The sequence below is a fragment of the Lates calcarifer genome, linkage group LG19, assembly GCF_001640805.2.
Source record: "Lates calcarifer isolate ASB-BC8 linkage group LG19, TLL_Latcal_v3, whole genome shotgun sequence".
In the NCBI taxonomy this organism is placed as follows: Eukaryota; Metazoa; Chordata; class Actinopteri; family Centropomidae; genus Lates; species Lates calcarifer.
The window spans coordinates 22,181,589-22,202,497 of NC_066851.1; the positions used below are offsets into that span (position 1 = coordinate 22,181,589).

The following is a 20,909-nucleotide window of genomic DNA, read 5'->3' on the forward strand; positions in this document are numbered from 1 at the left end:
GTCAGTCCAGTCCAGTTCTGTGGATGGAAACTGATAAATCTACAGAAATGATGTGGTACTGATGTGTCAACATGGAGCAGAATCTCAAAGGACTGTTTATAAATGTCTTGTGGAATCTACGCTGTTCTGATAGCAAAGGGAGGCCCAACTCAGTGGTACAGTGTTCCTAATAAACTGCTCATCGAGAGTATATTTATCTATAAAAACATTTCAGACTAATAAAAGCGTGGCATGCAATGTAGAATTGTAGAAATAAAATGTTTAGAAAGTGAAGTGGATATAAAAAAAAAACCTAAACCAAACAAATGATGCAGATTGTTGCAGGATTTGATTACTGTGTATTAAACACATTGACCTTTGGATTGTGTTTCTGTTTGGATTAAAAAAACAGTCCATCTCATTGACAGAAACTGAAAATAAAATAAAAATATGGTCATTATTACGGGATTGTGAAAAAAAGGTAAAAAAGAAAAGGCTTCTTGGCATTTTCACTCTTATTGGGTGAAGATGCAGACAGAAAACACTGTCAGAAACTTGTTGTAACCTCTTGACCATCGGATACATTCAAGGGCAACAGTGAAGGATCTCTTTAATCCAAAGGGAGTGGATTCTTCAGTAGTAAGATTGTAAGTCCTCTTACCACAAATGATAAAGTTGAAAGAGTGCAAAATCACTGGGGAAGGAATGCCAGCACATGATGTGGAAAGGGCATGTGTTCATCACATATTTATGGCTTTAATACTGTTGAGAATGTCTCAGCACAGAGGTTGTGTAACAATGGGCTGCAGCAGATTGTGCATTACAGTAAAGAAGCAATAATCACAGGCTTGGTCAGTGGATGATTTCATGTTTGGCACAGAGAAAAGATGAATAAACTTGCAGTCCTCCTCTGAAAATCCTCTGAATCAGTGTCCTACTCCCTCAGGGATTTTATCTCAGGCAATCTCTTGACCTGAATGTTTGAATTACTGTAAGTCATTAAAGATTAGATATAATTTTGTTGGGAAAAGAAATGGCTTCAAATATAAATCAACAATTAGTTAAAATAAGGTTCAGATTGCAAAAGTGTGTACCAGCAGATATCAGAGAATGAAGACCATATCGTACACCTTATGCTCCCTTTGCCAAGCAGAACACAAGTGTCTTTGGTAGTTTCAGACTCACACAGTTGTTATTTTCCCACCCAGCGCCCACACTGTTTAAACAACAAATGCATTTGCACCCATCTAAGTGTCCATGGGTGTGTTGTTCTTAAAATGAGGCGTGGTTGGGCACATTGTTGACGCATTGCTATCACCAGGCAGTGGAAAGCGACACGCAAAAGATTAAAAATAAAAAGGAACATTGTGCAGCAGCAGAGGCGAGGGGAGAGCAGCACAGCAATAACAGCAATCCACCATGGTGTAAACACTCCTAGCATTTAAAGGGAATGGGGGACACGCCCAAGATTAATTAAGAGATTAATTACATAAAACAGACATAAATATGACATTTTACACATGTCAAAATTCTGTTAAAGTTTTTGCTACTTTTGGATGGAAACCAAAGGAGGAGGTTCGTCAGTGATGATGCCGTGATAGAGGAGGTGTTTGTTCCTGAGCCACCAGGAGTAAAAGTCCTCGTCTGTAGATATAAGACCCTAAAAACCTTCTGGAACAAACCAAGACTATACTTTCAGGGATCATTTCTTTAGTTCTTGACTTGAGAAATGTGTTTCTAAAAAGTTTGGTCTCGCTACCCACAATGAAGAGTTAAGCTGTTTTCTTCAGAGCAGGAAACTGGTGGGAAGATTTTGTTTTTTTTTCCACTGTTGATGACTGTTTAGTGTTTCTGAATGAGACACTAATGGAGGGAACATGTTCTGAGTGGAGCTTATGCACTTGTAAAAGAAAAAATTAAGCTCAGGCTGTGATCCATTAAAGCTCCCGCAGAAGTATGTAGGCATTATGTTTGGAATTACTGTGTTTAAGTGTTACAGCTCTAGGCCCGTTGTTCACAAGGCTTGTGTGAATTTGAGGAAGGTTACAGTCCCCTCATCACTGCACACAGATGTGACGTTTTCACTGCTGCTATTTTTAATTTTTCCTCAGTGGACAGATGTTTAGATCACATGCTTCATGTATATCATTTTTAATTCCTTTTTTTAATGTTTTATTTATTTACTCATTCATTCATTTTTTAATTTATTTTAACCCTCTTGCAGCAAAGTGAAGAGGAACAAAAAACTTTTATAATCTCAACCTTTCATGATAAAAGACCCATGCACATCCATGAGGCACCTGCACAGGTGTTTCCACTTATGTGGACTGATTAGACATATTTTCAGGAGTGTGTAGGCTATTTTCAGGAGTGTGTAGGCTATAAGTCAAAGACACCTTTTTTTGAGCAGATCACCTTAAATCTTTGCTTTTCTGACCAGAAGATGGACTTCAGAGAAACATTTTCATTCCTAGCACAGCTCTAAACAAAACACACCACCTGAAGCTGTGTAGAGAAACACTTAACTTTTTCTTACAAGTGCTCAAACTCCACTCAGACCATGTTTCCTCCATCAGTGTCTCATTCAGAAACACTGAACAATCCTCAACAGTGGAGAAGAAACAATCTTCCCACCAGTTTCCTGCTCTGAAGAAAACATCTTAACTCTTCATCGTGGGCAGCGAGACCAAACTTTTAAGAAACACATTTCTCAAGTCAAGAACTAAAGAAATGATCCCTGAAAGTATAGTCTTGACTTGCTCTGGATGGTTCTCAGGGTCTTATATCTACAGACGAGGACTTTAAGTCCTGGTGAACGCCTGTGGATCAGAAGGTCACACCTCTTCTAATCACAGCTTTGTCTTGAGCTGACTGTGATGAAATTGTATGCAAATAACATACATCGTCACGTACATACATGTCAAATAATGTTGGTACAAATTTAAGAGAGAAAAAACATTTTCTCACCTCCTTGAGCAATGCCTGGATCAGGAAGACACACTTCTTCTTTATTTAAGTCATCATTCTATTTATAGAGCACATTTAAAAACCTTGTCCTTGCAGACTCTTATACATCAGAAACTAATAAGTCAGCCGAGTCATTATTTTTGTTAGTTTACAAGAATGTGACGGCATCAGTTAAACTACTCCTGTTTACAACATGTTTTTGCAAATAAGTAAATCCTGTGACGATACTGAGACTGTGACTGTGCATCTTTCTGAATCACTGGAGTTCATCATGAGTGAAAGTGCCCATCTGTAGATACAACACACAAGACACATTTTAAAACCAAGATTATACTTCGGGGATCATTTCTTTAGTTTCTGGCTTCAGAAATGTGTTTAAATCAGTCAATTTACTTTACTAGTCCAAGACAAAACCATCAGTTATGATTAAAAGCTGACCTTTGAGCTTCAGGTGGATGCTGTGTACGGAAAAGCCCATCTGTGTGTGTACTGTCATCTTAAATCTCAAAGTTTTAATGTTGATAATACCTTCATGAAAATGTTTTATTCTTGTTTTATTAAATCTCTGGAGTGTGCACGTTCTTCCTGTGCTTGTTCTCTGACTTCCTCTTACAGTCCAAAGACATGCAGGTTAATTGATGACTCTATCAGCTGGGATTGGCTCCAGCCCCACCGCGAACTTTAAGGAGAAGTGGTATAGATAATGGATTGATGGATGGATGGATATTAAATCTGTCCTCACATTTTCCCTTGTCAGCTAGTATGAGTCACTTAACCTCAAAAACAGAAACAGATTGCACAACCTCGAATGACTTACCAATCTGTCCAGGGTTAGGACGTTGAAGAGGGTCCAGTCAGTCCTGGCTGATCCTCGCCACCCCCCGTCCATAAAGTTCAAGTTTCCAGGAACAACCTGCCAACATACACAACAAGAAGACCTAAGAATTCATTTGTCCAGCTGCCATTGACTTTTTAAATACCTTAGTGTGATTTTTATATTGTTTAATTGTCTTTATATTATTATTTCTTTAAAGGTTGTTTGGTTACTGCTCATTGTACAACTAATTGCCCCTCAGAGGTAATAAGGGATATCCTTGATCCTTGATCTTTGTGAATGTGCCAGGGTTAGCTCAGCAGCTAATTCGCATCATTTTGTCCTCGCAGTATTAAACTAACAACACAATCACACTGCAAACAAGTTCACCTATAGAAACATCAGATCAATAATCTATATGTCTGACTGGATTTTAAGTTTGACTTTAAAGCTGCTGTATGTTGTGTTCATGAGTCTTTGCAGTAGAAAGGGAAGTAGATTGTGTTAAGTGTGTTGACAGATTCACTTAGACTGTAGGGGCTTTTTGAGGTTTCACCCTCATGTCAAAGTTTCCCTCAACGCAATGTGGCAAGAACCAATGTGGCTCAGTTTTCACCCGCTTGAGTGCTGAAGGGTATTTGAGCAAGACAATGGACTCTGTCTCTCAGAGAGTGCGGCCCGTTTCCTGTTGATAACTTCTATGTCTTCTGATCTGACTTGTTAAGAACACCATGAGGCGTTCAGAAAACTTTATACCAAGAAAGTATTAAGCATATGTGCACTGTGACGATAAGAAATTGTGACCGGCTCAAACTTGCATCAGACCTCAGACCAAAACTGGAACAGAAACCAAGTCGACCAATGGAGACGGTTACACACTCAACGGATCTTTACAGGAAACAAGCAATTCATAGCTTATTGTAATATACTAATAGTGATACTGCATCATTTTGGCACTAAGAATATTATTATTGATGATAGCCACCAGTTAAACTGTATTTTCCAATGTGAAAACTTAAAAATTGATGATTTATGGCTTTTGATCTATAGATTTGTTTACTGTGTTGTTTTCTGAGATGTCAGGATCCATGTAAAAAAGCCATTTCTGGACCTTTCATCTGTGTCACATGGTCTTAATCAGAGGAGGAAAAGTCCTGTCCAGCAAATGGCAAGACGACCTTAAAGTACAATGCATGAAATGATAGTAGCTACTGAGCTTGCACATCTGCTGATGAAGACAGTGAGATAGGGCTGAAAGCTCAGGAAAGGCCAAGTAACTGGACGTCCTTGAGTTGGGATTGTTTCTTACCAAGTGAGATTAATGGGTTATCCAGATATCTTTAGTTTAACTCACAAACCTGGCCAACAAATAATAAAGAGCAACAGATATTTTTATATTTCAGTCAAATCATTTTGCTGTTTCAGGTTTTCCAACAATTAGAGCAACAGTTTACCGCAGTAAATAACTACATAATGATGATTAAACCTGCATTTTCTTTGACTCCTGACAGGATTCCTGACAATGTTGATGACTTTAAACTCTTACTCCATCACCACAGCTCAGAATGAAACGACTTTGTGATGATAACTGGAAATAAAAACTGTGAAAATGATAACCCACAGCTCCCATGGTTATCAGTTCCAGTCAGACAGACCTTATCAGGTGTTAAGTACGTATCTCCTCCTCTCTCCTCTCCTCCCTTCAATCTCTGCTTTGGCAACAGAAACAGAATCACTTTACTTAAGTGTATTTCACTGTTTTGCAACTCACTGCAACTCATTCATAGCACCAAGAAAAAAAAATCACTCTAAAGACACATGCTATTGACAAATCTAACACTTATTTGGAGCCATAGATTTATTTTTAACATTTCTACAGCTTCTCACTTTATTCCAGCTTTGTGGTTGAACATTTACATTTCACCTTGCTGAATTACATTTCACTTCCTCCTGCTGCTTTAACCAAATTTCCCTAACAGTGAATGAAGCAGTTCCTTCATGGTTCTGACTCTGTAGTTTATGATTAACAAATCCTCCTCTGTCTTTACTCGTTCAGTGAAGCCCGGTGACCCAAAGAGAGGCAGACTAAGCTGAACATATTTTGTGGTGCAAAGATGAGACACAGGGGTTTAAAGTGGCATGTAGGTAGAGTTTCAGGTGGAAAGTTCCCTCGGGATAACCCGCTTTTCTGTGAGCCATTAAAGCCAGATCGTATCATTAAAAATGTTCCATGAATATCTTAATATTCCATAAAAATGTTGATGTGAGTTTTAAAGACTGAGCTAAAAAACTACAAAACTAAATGGGCATCTAAAACTGTTCTTACAGCCTTTGAAAAAACAAATTACTCATAACAAACCACAGGACAAAATGCTAAATGGAGCCACACCACAGTGATATCTCTGCTGTTTACAGAACCTACAGGAAAGACCACAAACTCATGTTAATGATGTAATGTAATGTTCATCCAATACTGACACTGGTAAACACCCAAATCTCCAGAATTCAAACAGTTTCACATCAGTGTATGAGTGGAAATATCACGCAAAGACTGCGATCACCACACAAACTGACTTTTATCCAGCAGCATTTGGGTTGTGAACTGAGTTAACTTTCTACCTTGCTGTGTTTTTGCATAGTCACACTGTAGGATTACAAAAAACCAAAGACGAAAAGGTAACTAGTGTCTAAGACAGCAGTCCAGTTAATGTGTAAGTTATTATAACTTCTGCACAAATAAAGTTTCACCAGGAAAGGTTCAGGCTGCAGCAGCAGTAACTTCACACAGCTGAAAACGAGCAGTAAACTGCTAAAATAACTACAAAGAGGAACACATGATTGAACCAAAACTCTAAACCACAGAGATTCAGGTAAAAGCAAAAGTACCTAGACCTGAACAAAGAGAAACGTTTACAGATTTTCTTTCTGTTATTAGCGCAGCCTAGCAGGGTATTAGTTGTTGGTTTCTCAGAAATGTGAGTAAGACTTTTTGTTGACAACTGAGCTGAGCTCCACTCAGAACATGTTTCCTCCATCAGTGTCTCATTCAGAAACACTGAACAGTAATTAACAGTGGAGAGGAAATAAAGTCATCCCACCAGTTTCCTGCTCTGAAGGAAACACCTGAACTCTTCATCGTGGGCTAGTGAAATCAGAACTTTTTAGAAACACATTTCTCAACTCAAGAACTAAAGAAATGATCTCTGAAAGTATAGTTTTGGTTTGTTCTGGATGGTTCTCTGGGTCTTATGTCCGGAGACAAGCACTTCACTCCTGGTGGACTCCTGTGAATCAGGAGGACACACCTTCTCCAATCATGGCTTTCTCTAAAGCCTCGTTATCTGTATTACTGTACTGACAGTAACATTTGCCATCAAATTTCTGCCTTTTCTTTGACAGAGATAGAAATGTTGGACACACAAAGCAGTGATGAAGCAGACAAAACTGTTCCAAACTATGTTACTGAAAAGGAAAATAAGCCAAAGAGGAAACAAACAAGTTTACATGAAATATGGCGGACCAAAATTGCAGCTATCACATCAGTAAATTAACATCTCTACAGGTTACCTTCATATAATTTTGCCTATGTAACATGTTTGCCTTTACGCTATTTGGGAAAAAATCGCTACTCAACAATTTGGGCAAAAGAAAGTTAATAAGTCTGAACTAATACACTAACTTTCTGTTATTTCTTTCTTAGATCATCCAGCTGTCCACTCAGAACATGTTTCCTACATCAGTGTTTCATTCAGAAACACCGAACAGTCATCAACAGTGGAGAAGAAACAAAGTCTTCTCACTAGATTCCTGCTCTGAAGAAAACATCTTAACTCTTCATCGTGGGCAGCGAGACCAAACTTTTTAGAAACACATTTCTCAAGTCAAGAACTAAAGAAATGATCCCTGAAAGTATAGTCTTGGTTTAAGCTTGCTATTTCTCAGGGCCTTATGTCCAGAGACAAGCTCTTCACTCCTGGTGGACTCCTGTGAATCAGGAGGACACACCTCCTCCAATCACAGCATCACCACAGATTAAAAACTTAACTTTCCCACAGAAAACATCTGCAACCGACTGCAGCAAACAATAAATATTCAATTTCCCATAAATTCTCTCTATTCCAAAACAGCATATGTGCATGTTGTCACTCGTTGTACCTGTGGTCGCTGCGGCATCAGCTACTTCCTGTTTCACTTAACATCTGTTTTCTTTCGCTTGTGACACTGACAAGTCTGAGCAGAGACAGTTCTGATACTTTCACTTTTTATTTGTCTCACTTATTTTGCAAAGGTGATGGTGTGCCAATACGGTGGCTGCATGTTACTTCAACCACAACCAGGTTCTTGTGACACTGTGGAAAGAAATCCCGTCCAAAAAAAAACCCTTTTCATGAAAATGTTGTTGTTTAAAGAAAATATTAAAACAGTTCCTCTTCTGTAAAAAAAAGAGACATGAAAACTGTACAATCCATGATGTAAACACAAGGATATCCACTTTAGTCTTTAAATACTTTGCAATGTAATCCTGTAAATGTTAATACACAAGAGTAAAATAAAGCTATGTTTGGTTGAAGAACCTAAAAAGATTAAGAGCCCTGTCTTATACCTGATGCCAAGTGCGACACAAGCGTCTTTGCTAATTTCAGACAGACACAGTTGTCATTTTCACATCCAGTTGTTTAACCTCCTGAGAACCAAGGGAAAAAAGTGTCTTACAACTTCTGTTTTTGTGTGATTTCCTATCTATTTGGGCCAAAAAAAACACCTTACAATTTTAATTTTTTTAAATATATTTTTTATTTTAATTTCACAGCATGTCCATTGTAGAGGACAACAGGACGATATCGGTGTGAAAATAGAACTAAATTTAGAAAACAAGAAAAAAGGAGCAGATTATATCTTTGGCTTGGAAGGGTAACTCCAAATACTTAAGAAAGATAAAGGTGAACAAAATGTCCATTATAAAGGACATAAATGAATGGGCCGGGTCTCAGGAGGTTAAATAGCAAATATACTTGCATCTATCAAGTATCCCCGGGCGAGTTGGTCTTAAAATGGGGTGTGGTCAGGTGCATTGCTATCTTGAGGAAACAGACAGCGACTGTGCCAACTAACCAACAACAACATGTTTATAATTTTAGCTCCAGAACAGCTTATAATTCTCTCAAATTCTCCACCTATGAATCAAACTCTTTTGTTGTGTCTGCTCACCAACAGAGCGGTTGAAGTGTCGATACTATCAAACACACAGGCACACACTCTGGTGAACATGTGTCTGCAAGTGGTCGGTAGTGGTGTTTATCTCTACAGTATGCAACCACACAGTGTCTGTTAGTGTCATTTTTTGTCCTCTGTTGGAAAGCTGCAGGTATGTGCAGAGGTTTTACAGACAGTGGGCTGCAGTGTATTTGTTTCCAAAGAAGTCTGAAATGTGAAAAGAGGCTGCCAAAGAAAAAATTACGCAACAGTGGATCACATAAGAAAACCGCTAGTTCTATGAGTGTCTAAAGGATTGAGAAAAACTACTAGAATCATTTATTTCTGTGACATTTTTTGAAATAGAATATTGGTTTATGCTAAACACATAAAGCTACTTCAAAAAAATAGTGGTACATATTGTAATGCAACCAGTTTTTAGCAGTTTTGAGGTCAGCGTGTAATGAGTGACTAAGAGTTGTGGGATGGGAGACAGATGCTCTGGGACAAGAGTTGAACCTGAGATGTGTATGAAAAGTCTTGGTTTGGCATTGGTGTATTTTGGATGTGAGATTAACTGATTAACTGAGCTGTAGTCTGGTAAAAAAGAACTGTGTGAGTTTTTAAAAAGTGGAATCTGCACAGAGAAACATTTCACATTTTAAAACCCATATCCAGTGAGTTTTAGAGGTCTCAGGCAGGTCTACTTTTGAAATTTGGCTGGAGGTTGGTGATTTGTTTCCAGCTGTTTCCAGTCTTGATGCAAAGCTAGACAAACCACATCCTGATTCCAGTTCAGTACTTACAGCACCTCGCTAACATAAAAGAGCTGTTTCGGAAAGAAACACAAGGTCTTGCTGTGTGTAACTTTGGTGAGCTGGTACAATCTCCCTCTAACTGAGTGATAGTCAGCTGCTCAAACTGTTGGAATCAGGCCCAGCAAATTCCAGAGTGATGCTGAACTGCAGCTCAGTTAAAAAGACTTAGAAGTCATTAAAAACCAGTGTCCGTCTCTGGTATCCAGCCAGGAAACTTTGAAAATACCAAGAATTCTGTGACTCGTGGCTGCAGAGGCTGCAGCAAAGTTAGACTGTGCTGCTTTAAGATTTCTGTAGATGAAGTTTAAGACTATCTAACACCTTCTAGTGCATCTTTTTGAGGAAATTCAAATTTGGTCAGTTTATGTTGAGGAGCAGCAGAATGATATTTACTGCACCTGAGTAACGATAGCTTCAAAAACATGTCAGCTGCATGTATAAGAAGTGCAACAAACCACACTGATTATTTATACTTCTGAGAGGTGCGTAGAAACTGTTGTCACACTTTAGGAAAATTAAAAATATAAGGCTTTTTCACCAAAGCAGAGAAATCAGATTTAAGCCTGATCTTGCCTTGAACTTCTCTGTTTCCTGAGGAAGCAAACAGTCACACAGTTTTATTATTTCAGCAGGTTGTGGTATGAACTTTATTCAGCTGTTTAAGATTCTTATAGAGGTAGAATTTTAACATTCAAGACTTATTGATGAGGCAGTCAGATAGTTATTACTCTGTCCTCATGAAATAAAACAAGATGAAGTTACTGAAACAGTGAGACATTTTTAACCCGAACCTCTGAAACTGTTCATACACTCGTTCTCACATCATAAGTATAAACTCTCAGAGGAAATGCACATACGTGCATAAATGGAAAGCACAGCGTACTTTCTCACAGCGTGACTTCACCAACATCCTGACATGAAATGATATTTGCATCTCATCGTTGGTTCAGAGCTTTATCAACCTGCTGCAGACGAACTTTACACACCTCTGAGTCCTGCTGCCTTCAGGAGCGATGTGTTTGACGCTTCGCGGATGTCTCCCCTGCAGATCCTGCAGAGAAAAAGGTGAGAGAAACTGATTACAACACAGCATCATTAATGTGATTAATGTTATCAGTGGGATGGAAGATGTTACTATCAACCACAAAGGTGATGGCAAACTTTTAACTGACAGACAACACCTATAAAAACATCATATACATTGTAAAATATAGATGTGAATGTGTTATACTGCAGATCAACAGGCACTGTATGTGTAAAAATGTAGGGTCACAGCCTTTCATCATGAAAAACCATAAAACAAATATAACTTCAGTTCAAGTTAGTTAGTTGTTAGTTTTACTTTCACATCGCTTGTCTTGTACACACATATCACACTGCATTATATACCAAACAACTTTACAGCAAAAAATAAGGATAATAAATAATCCTGACATCCAGGTTGTGGTATTTATGAGTGCTATACAAAGCAAACTGGACTTGCTTGAGGAGACTTTTCGTCTTTCGTTCGTAAGGCTTCTTCAGCTCTATCTGACCAGTGGGGGAGACCAGGTGTTTAACCACTTGTGTGGTCGTTATCACTTTGAGGCAGTCATGGTGCAAATGGGTGTTAAGCTGGTCTATACAGAGTACACTCTATACAACATGTCAAGTGTTTGTTTTAAGAAGTGAAACGTGGCAGCATGATAGGGGTTATCCACAGCAGGAACGGGGGCTGTCTGACACCGACAGAATGATGAACTAAAGACTAAAGAAAGAGTCCCTTAAAAGGAAGCCAACATCACTTGACTGAGGAGGTGATCCACCTGCCACACTAACAATAACCAGAGGCAAACAGCCAGGGTAATGCTGTGGAAACACATCAGCTAAAGCTCTGTGGAGAAACAGGAAAGGTACACATCTGATTTTATGGAGATGACGGGGGAAACCTGCACACATGCAACCTCCATTAAGGAGGATTTAGCGTATATAAGCATAATTTCTAGGAAAGAGGACTGAGAAAGTGTCACAGAGGAAGAGCAGCACATCATCAAAGTGAAACAACAGAATTGTTTATTTGTCACATGACTCACTTGACCGTTTTCTGATCAGCCACAAGCATGATTATGGTTTGGTTAAGTTTTGGTACTGTGTTGAGAATAGGGAATGACAGTGGTCATGACTACAGTAATTGAAACCAACGTAGGGGATGTGTTCAGGTGTGTCCCATGTCAGTTTGTTTTGCGGCGTTAACACCGCTTCTGTTTTTGCTCGTGAAGGACAGCTGTCTTTATCAAACAGTCTATTTACCTATTAATTTTCTGGATTACGTTTGATTTCTAATTTACTTTCCAAGCAAAAATTCCAAACATTTGAAGGCTCCAGCTTCTCAAATGTGAGAAATAGCTGGTTTTCCTTGATGTTAAATTATAGTAAATTGTATTTCTTTAGGTTTAGGGCTGTTAGTTGCACAAAACAGACAACTGAAATGGATATTTTTCACAGTTTTCTGATGTTTTATTTACCTTTTCAAAATAAAGTATCATACAATAATACCAACTCACTATTTGGAGAGCATGAGACATTATTGTGAAACACTAATTAATTACTTTGAGAAAGTTTCTCATTATCATGACCTAGGAGAAGTTGGTAATTAGTTTGGGAGGCATCCTGTCATGAAGGGGAGATTCTGACCTGTTGGTGGCGCTAGACAAAAAGACAGGGGATCATTAAAGTCTCCAGGTTTCCTCCTCTGGACAACACAAATGTTTGTACAGAATTTCATAATGATCTATGGAAAGGCTGTCAAGACACTTTCCTCTCAGAGATGAGTGTCCAACATTGCCTCAGCAGCAGTGTGTCTAAAAAAAGCCCAACCTGAGTGAGTGTGGTGTGTGAGTGACTGTGATCTGTGTGTGTGTGTGTGTGTGTGTGTGTGTGGAGTTTCCAGCTCTCATGGGGGAATCGTTTTTACATGCATCATATGAGGAGGAGCCTGTGGCTGCTATAAAAAAGACCCTCTAACTCATAGCAGTTGTAGTGTTACTAACAGAGAAGCGACTGTAAGATCAGGGTGAGTAACATTTCTGGGATTAGACAAAAAGAACGCAGAACAGACATTTATCTCTGTGTCTGGACATGTTGAAAGTGTTTTTTTGCTCTAGAGAGTTTCTGAACAACTAAACTCACAGTGAGTTACTGTTAAATTTAATGAGTAGGGACTAGATGAGACTTCAGTTTGAACTCCCTTCTGCTTATTTAGTTAATTCTGATTTTAAAAGTTATGTGTATAATCTCTAGTGTTTTTAAATATATATATATATTATTTATTATTGTTATTAAATAAGGCTGAACTATGAATGTTACTGGAGAAAACATGTATTTTCATTGTCTGTTGCATGTCCTTTTTCTAATGTCCTAGTCCGATTTTTTCATGTGCTATTTTTAATGTTCTTTCACGTTGTTTTATTCATGCAATACTGAGATTTAAAAAAAAAAATCTACTTATTTTAGTTTCTTATTTAGTTTCTTTAACTTATTGTGATGGAGACGATGTGGAACCACAGACTGCTAAGTTGTTGCCTTGTGTAATTGTGCTGTGATTCAATACAGTTAAATTCTTATATTTACTGATTGGTTGAAAAACAGTGACTCTCATATAATATATGCTTATATTAACTTTGACACTATTTGCACAAAAAACTAAAATGTTTTGTTTGGCTTTTATTTTGAAAATAACAGGAAGTTACTACATAGTTTAGCTAGCACTAACTTTAACGCTTTTTTTTTAGTAAGAATGTGAGAAATTTTCATTATATCATTATATAGTAACTTAAAAAGCAAATATAATTAAAATATATCCAATGAAAACATAAAAAGCAGGGAAAAGTGACGGCGAAATTCAAATATTTCACAAAGCTAATGCAGTTAGCTAGGTGAAATAACGGACTTAGCTAATGCAGTTAGCTAGGTGTGATATGCTAACACTGAAAATTGAGATTTTCACTCACTTTTTATAATTTCTTGACAAACATTTGACGGTATTTCTTCTCCACAGACTTGCCAGCGCCTTCCTCAAACTCTCAAAGGATGCGGACCCGGTCGGACTCCAGCGAGCCAGACGGCACCAGACCCAACTTTCTCCCCGGACTCACCGCGAGAGCGTCGGGAGGAAACTGGTTTCGGGGAAAACTCCCGAGGTTATTCAGAAGCCCCAGAGGTCAGGACACTGTCAACATCACCTCCACGACCGATGGACACCACTCACCCAAAGATGAGGAGCCTCAGAACGGTACATATATGAAACAAACAAACAAACAAACAAAAAACACATCTAGCTGTTGTAGTACTAATGTTAGCTTATACTAATGTTAATCGTTTGTTGAATGTGTTTAAAAGGGGCTGCAGCTTCATTTTTAAGAATAGCAACAACATGACGTTTTAGCATAATTTAAACAATATAGAAAATATGATGTTGTGCCTTTTTCACTTTTTTTCTGCCAGCATATACACCAAACAGTTGATCAAGAAAGTATTTGACAGACAAATCATTAATAGAGATAATGGCTGGCTGCAGCCCTACATATAATCTACATTTCCTCTAGGGAGTTTAAATGTCTTATTTTATTATAAACCACATCTGCCTCAGTTTGAAACAAGGCCTCCTCTTTTCTTTTCTCTCTCAGTCATCCTCACATTTGAGGAAAACCTTGGTCTACACAAGTACAGCGAGGCCAGCCAGCTGCTGATACAGAGAGAGGAGTCTTTATTTGGGGAGATAACTGAGTTAGATTCACTTGCACGTCATGAGGAAGAAGTAAACGACCTCGCTGAAGACTACGGAATCCTTAAACGCAACATCCTGCAGACTCTGCTGCAGAGTCTTAAAGCAGATGCCAACACAGAGGCTCTGACGTCTGCGGTGAAGGCCATCTACCAGGAGGACAAGCAGGACGGGCTGTGGAGGCAGACGGATCGGACGCGCCCGGGCTGGAGGCCCAACAGCTGGAGGGAGCTGCACGACGCAACTCTCCACAACCTGGTAAATGAGCGTATGGATTACCCCTCGACACCCTCTGCTAACCAGGAAGGGCAGTCGTCTGTCGAGGCACACATCCACAGCATGGGCAGGCAGCTGAAGGACGACTTACTGATGGTGGTGGAGGTGGTGAGGAACTGCTACCCACCAGAGACGGACATCTGTAACGTTTACGCCAGGCTGTACCACCAAACCTTCAGCGCCAGACTCAGGAAGGTCGCAGACTTTGGTCTGGAGGACAAGGACTGTCAATTCCTCCTGCGCTGGGTGAACGAGTATTATCCAGGGTAAGTCATGAATTAATTCTAAGTATTAAAAGGTGAAAGTCCTGCTTTCAGCTTATACTAAAGATAGAATATTTCTACATTGTGGTGTTGCTACTTTTACTGAGGAAAAAGGTCAGAATACTTCTGCCACTGTTGGTGAATCTGAAAATCTACAGAGATTGGATCAACTCTTAAAGACAAATTTAACATAATCAGCTCCTTTCTGTTCATTGTTTTTCTGTTTTCATAATATGCAGCTTGATGGTTATTTTTACTGACTGTAATCATTGCTTTTCTTCCTGCGAATAATTGTGCTATTTTACTTACAAGCAGATGTTGTTGTGTTTGAAGGGGTTACAACCCAGAAATGTTGGAAATCACTGCTTAAAAAAGCAACTCTACCACAGCTAAAGTAAATGTTTTGTCTTGTACGGACTCCCTGGTGAAGACAATGTGACTTTATGTAGAAACTCAAACAAAATAAGCCAAGAATAATGACCTTATTGTTCTCAGTCCACATCCAGAATATCAGCCCAACTAGAGCTGCACAGAGATTTACAGTATAATTATCATTACTTTATGCTATACAAGCAAAATTGACATTAAGTCATATTTTTGGGAGTTAATATATACCAAGATATTAAAGGTATTTCTGGTCCTTTGTTTCAGACTCCTTCAAAAGCCGGCGCTGGCCAGTGAGATCAATGCTGAAGCTCTGGGAAAGCTGCTGCCTCCAGAGTTACTGGAGCCTCTGGAGGAACAGTACCTCAGCAAACAACAGGTAACTACAGCCTGTTTTAGTTTGGTGTGTTTCATTAGATCTAAAGCTGTTTCTAGTTTTAGTTTGGTAGGTTTACTCAAGCTTGTTTTAAACAAATACCTAATTTTAGTTTGTTTGTATTTAGTTTCAGCTTTAGTTTTATGATGATGTCTGAGCTAATCTCAAGCATCATTATCAGGCCAGTTATGAATAAGAAATATCAAAATCTCAAGGTTAAATAGCTGTGAAATTTACTTGTGCATGCTCTCCGGGGAGTTTTAATTTTAACAATGTTTTTTCACTCATTATGAGCTGTAAAGGGCACTGTCTTTAACATAGAATTGAAGATATAACTGTAAACTGTAAAGGTTGCGTCTGGTAGCCAAAAACATGAACTGTGTATGAAGGTATGCACGTTATAAGTGACGCGTTGTTGTGTTTCTAGCATGAGCTGATGACTTACATCAGGCGTGTCCTGGAGGAAGCAAAGGAAATGTGGAATAACGGACAGGAGCCGATGAGAGAGGACGGCTGCTACGTCAGTCCTGTGGCCTACGACATCATTCAGGTACATTTATCAAAGAGGCTGTGATCAATACTGCATCATAACAACGTGAAAACAATGTGACAGTGAAGTTGAGCAAGGATTATCAGTGGGATAATGAGTCTAGTAAACTGATATGTAGTATAGGAAATGCTTTATCTCCATAGTTTAATTTTTAAATGCGGTTTTAACTTTTAATTCTCCTCTGTCTTTAGCTTGTCAATGGTATGGTGACTTCAGCTAAAACAGTGTTGGGAGACCTGCACAAAGCCCAGAGCATAACGAGCAAACTGAATGGTTTAATGCAGAGGTAACAAAACTCAAAATCCATTTATGTTTCATACTTTACACAACAAAAACACTGTGGAGGTGAAAATCAACTGTTTTCATTAAAACACAAACTCCTCCTGCAGCTTCAAGACCTTCCAGGACGAGGTCATGAGGCAAAACAAACCCAACAGCAAAGCGTTCACCAAGGCGAACCTCGGCAACATCGAACAGTTCAGGTACGTTTTTCTGACATTTAGCCAACCTGATGAGACGGGAGGTCAAATTCAGATTAATGTAACAGGAGTGTATTTCACTGTGAGCTAACGTGGCTTCTGTGGTTTATCTACAGGGACACCCTCACGAAAAACGGCGATCTGTTCCTGGAGGATGTGCGGAAAGACTGTTTGTCTGTTCTGACTGACATGAAAGAATCTGCCCACATGTATTTATTAAGCCCTGTGCACGAGGTCCTCAAGGTACGTTTATTTACAAGAGATATGGGGGCTTTATTTCTATTGTGCATGTGTCCAAAGCCTGATCCATCTCATTCCTCTGAGCTCTATTGTTGTCCAAAACCATTAAAACACATCAATGAGCCACGCTGAGGCACAAACACACACAGTTAACTCACACCGTCCTGCTGCCCTAAATACTCACTAGAGCAGCAAATGTGGATTAATACACAGCTGAAAATAGTTCCCAACAAATGCACTATTTCCTTCTGTTTGAGTATCATTTGATAAAACAGTGCAGTTGGCGGGGGCTGAGAGCTACAGACAGGGTGGGAACGCCAGAAGGTACTGAGGGATGAACTCATATCTTTTGGCTGTGTGTTTATCAAGCCACACACAAGAAGAAATCTGTAATCAGGAAATCAAAGAAAATGAAACAGTCTAAACATACTTTTCCTCTCTCTCATCTCACACACAGCCATGGTTTTCTTCAGTATTACAGTGTGATGTCTGCGAATTGGCAAATTAAGCTTATTTTAGTTTCCCTTGTATTATGTTTTTCTAAAAACTGCATCAACTAAGTATCTAATTTAAATATTTTTGCACCACTCATATACAAAACTTTTCACATGAGAAGTATTTAGCATGGATTATAAAAACAGACACGATAGCAACAAAACAGGAACGACAACTTATTTGAAATGCAAACGTCATTTTCACTGCAAACTCTGCACTGTCGTGGATGAAAGTGTTAAGTTTCTAATGCATCGTGTTTCTACTCTTCACAGCCACAGTACCGCAAACTGGGAACCAGTGACTGGTTGAACAAGCCTCTGTTTGAGAAGCTGCTGGTCAGCATTCAGGCAGAGATTCAAGAACTTCAGGGCTCAAAAGAATCCTGTCACCAGGTAGAAAGCATGAAACACACTTTTTACTTCAGACAGCCACTGGTTTCCATTCATTCCCTTTCAGTTTACTGCACTTTCTTGTCTTGTTTGAGTTGTATAATCCATTAAAATCATCAGCATTTCTGGAGTATTTTAGTCAGATTTTGACACTGCATGGTAATGTAGTTTATGTGCTTATCATTATCTCACAACAATGACAACATTCTTACAAAAAACAGGATTTTTACTGCGATGGATAAACAGTTTAATCAAGTTTCAAGAGTCTGTAAAGTAGGTTTCATACTCTACAATTAATGTGAACCAATGGCTGCCTGGATTCTAAGGGAAACACATTCAAAACTTTAACATATAACAGTATGGTTTATTCATGATGCAATTCTGATTTAATGTTTGGTTTCAGGAGCTGATGAGCAAGTTTCATCAGGAAGTGACAGTGGAATATGTGAAGAGGCTCCTGAGAGGAGAGGTGAAGCTGAAGGACAAGGAACGACAGGATAAGGCCTACGTGACCGTGAAGAACGACGCAGAGCGTCTGCACAGCTTATTCATCAAAATGGTGAGACTTGGACAGATTTAAGCACAAAGTCTTGACTAAACTTTGGTAGAAATGTAGGAGGCAGTGTGGTAAAAAATGACTCACCATTTTCACATTTCTGTGGCTCTTCTTGCTAAGGAGATATGAAAACATCTGGAAAAGGAGTTGACTGCTCTTCTTTTACTTTATTCTCTCTTATAAACTTAAGACACAGAATAAGTATCTCTTTAAAATACTTCACATTAGACAGAATAGTTTGCAGATAAATGATCTTACAAAGGACAACTGGACTTCTACTGTCAATCAAATAAACTACATGAGGAGATTTGTCATTGTTTTAAGACTACAATATGAGGAATATGTAAAATACTGGAAAAAAGTGGACTAATTTTTAGTTTATAAGCTGTAACCCATTGAAAAGCTTGTTAAAGTATTGTTTTGCCCATACCAACCTACTTAATCAGCAAGAAGGTATCCGTATGACATGAAGGTTTTTCTGTCTTGCACAAACAGTAACCCAGGGAATATCCAGAGTAAAAAACTACATTATTAATCAGTTTTAGGAAATTTATAGACTGAACTGATGTGACTGTGACTGTGCCTTTCGCTGCAGGGTTCAAAGGAGGATTGGCTGAAGGAAATCCTGATCAAGATTGCAGAAGTGCTGAAACTCCAAGAGCTCCCCGCCATACAGATGCAAGTAGCGTCACTGGGAAGCGCTTTTCCTGACCTCAGGTAACACTTTCACTCAGATGAACAGAAAATACACACAACACAGCACATTTCCCAGTGGGTGGTCTCGTTTATTAAGCACTGTTGTCTCAACTGTAACAGATCTAATAAGGACAGAAAAGCATCATGATCTGAGTCGTTTACATGACAGCAGGGTAACAGTAAACAACCCCACTTTTCAGAGAGAGCTGACAGGCAACAGGAAGCGAACTGAGCCAAGACTTCTCAGATGTGCTCAGATGTTTCCGGCAGCAGGACGATATTTAGAGCTAAAAGCAGGAGCACTCCAGCTTAGTTTTCGAGTGGCGCTGCCAAGATAAAGTCGCTCTGTTATCAGCGTCAGTCAAGAATGCTGCATTTAAGTACTGCAGTTAAACAAATAGTTTGGAAACAGAGAAGTAGCTGGAAAACCGTTTCATGGCCTGTCTATATATACAGTCTGATGTGGCTAATTTGTTTCCAGATATTTAACTTGACACAGTTAACAGTCCTTTAGTCCTCACGTAACACTTTAACATGCAAACACTGAGTTTTACTTTTAAAGGAAGACTTTAATAGTTTGTGAAATGCACTTTTTTTGCTTTCTATCCAAGAATTTGATGATAAAAATACCACACTCATGTCTGTACATCAAATATGAAGCTAGAGCAAGGAGACAGTTAGCATAGCTTAGCATAAAGACTGGAAACAGCTAGCCTGGCTCTGCCCAAAGGGAACAAAGTCCACCTACCGACACCTGTAAAGCTCAGTTACCATGTTTTATTTGATTTGTACAACAGCAGAAATGTAAAAATGGTGATTTGTGGCTTTACAGATTCTTCTTTAGCCAGAACCAGTGAGCATAAGCTGGATTTTGGTATCTGGACAGAGTAAGACGAGCTGTTTCACCTTGTTTGCTATGCTAAGCTAACCATCTCCTGGCTTTACCTCCTATATTTATCATAGAGACATCAGAGTAGTATCTATCTTCTCATCTAATGCTCAGCAAAAATGTGAATGTCTGTATTTCACAAAATTATTTTGTAATAGTAATAGAACATTAGAAGAGAAGAACATTGTTGATTTTTAACTTTTTCTTCCTTCACCCACAGTGAAAAACACGTTTCGGCTCTGCTCAAGCTCAAGACAAACTTCTCCAGAGCCGACAGGAAAACGGTCAAAGCGACTCTGACAGACACTTTAACAGTAGCCGGTGAGACTAGCGCTCCGCCGTTTTTCTCCAAAGTTCAGGTCAGATGAGCGGTTTGCCACGAGGATGCACTATTGTGTCTGTGTGTTAGATTTGTGTGCAAGTATGATGAGGTGTTTTGCAGAGTACTGTGTGCAGACTGATTGTAAAATGATGAGTGTTGCTGTATCAATGTATAAGCTACAGTTATTCGTCTTAGTAAATATGGTGCTTTTCACTGCTAAGAAAAGAACAGGGTCAGTATTATGTATATATTTTTTTTTACATCAAATCAGTGTCACAGTTTGTCCTGTATTTCTTATCATACATGTGCAATAGAGGGAGACAGCAAATGTAATATTTTTACATGTTTTGTGTCACTTCATCTGATGTATAGATTGTTATGTAAGTGTTAAATGTAAGTTAAATTTATAAATAAACTTGGTAAAACCTCAGCATGTTTTGACTGTGATTTCCTAAAAATCT

General features: G+C 38.8%; 1 protein-coding gene, 3 non-coding genes and 2 pseudogenes across 5 annotated transcripts; 3 read left to right on the forward strand and 3 right to left on the reverse strand.

Annotated features, from left to right (window-relative positions):
* Window positions 1-1,662: 1,662 nt before the first annotated feature.
* Window positions 1,663-1,870, forward strand: LOC127143663 (small nucleolar RNA U3). The gene has a single exon (XR_007815227.1). It is a non-coding gene; the product is annotated as a small nucleolar RNA U3 (small nucleolar RNA).
* Window positions 1,871-2,527: 657 nt separating this feature from the next.
* LOC127143661 (uncharacterized) lies at window positions 2,528-2,732 on the reverse strand (annotated as a pseudogene).
* Window positions 2,733-3,270: 538 nt separating this feature from the next.
* Window positions 3,271-3,383, forward strand: LOC127143655 (uncharacterized; annotated as a pseudogene).
* Window positions 3,384-6,770: 3,387 nt separating this feature from the next.
* On the reverse strand, window positions 6,771-6,979 carry LOC127143652 (small nucleolar RNA U3). The gene has a single exon (XR_007815220.1). It is a non-coding gene; the product is annotated as a small nucleolar RNA U3 (small nucleolar RNA).
* Window positions 6,980-7,472: 493 nt separating this feature from the next.
* On the reverse strand, window positions 7,473-7,679 carry LOC127143662 (small nucleolar RNA U3). The gene has a single exon (XR_007815226.1). It is a non-coding gene; the product is annotated as a small nucleolar RNA U3 (small nucleolar RNA).
* A 3,008-nt stretch (window positions 7,680-10,687) lies between these two features.
* Window positions 10,688-20,878, forward strand: LOC108902191 (tumor necrosis factor alpha-induced protein 2). Of its 2 annotated transcripts, none has more exons than XM_051078278.1 (12): window positions 10,688-10,836; window positions 13,808-14,041; window positions 14,436-15,075; window positions 15,724-15,835; window positions 16,260-16,382; window positions 16,574-16,668; window positions 16,772-16,864; window positions 16,978-17,104; window positions 17,869-17,988; window positions 18,389-18,544; window positions 19,137-19,258; window positions 20,347-20,878. In XM_051078278.1, the coding sequence occupies exons 1-12, from the start codon at window positions 10,785-10,787 to the stop codon at window positions 20,492-20,494; spliced, it is 2,022 nt and encodes a 673-aa protein (XP_050934235.1). In that variant the 5' UTR covers window positions 10,688-10,784; the 3' UTR covers window positions 20,495-20,878. The 2 variants fall into 2 exon arrangements, with proteins under 2 accessions (XP_050934235.1, XP_018559460.1); XM_018703944.2 differs by lacking the exon at window positions 10,688-10,836 and adding an exon at window positions 12,692-12,823.
* The last annotated feature ends 31 nt before the right edge of the window (window positions 20,879-20,909 follow it).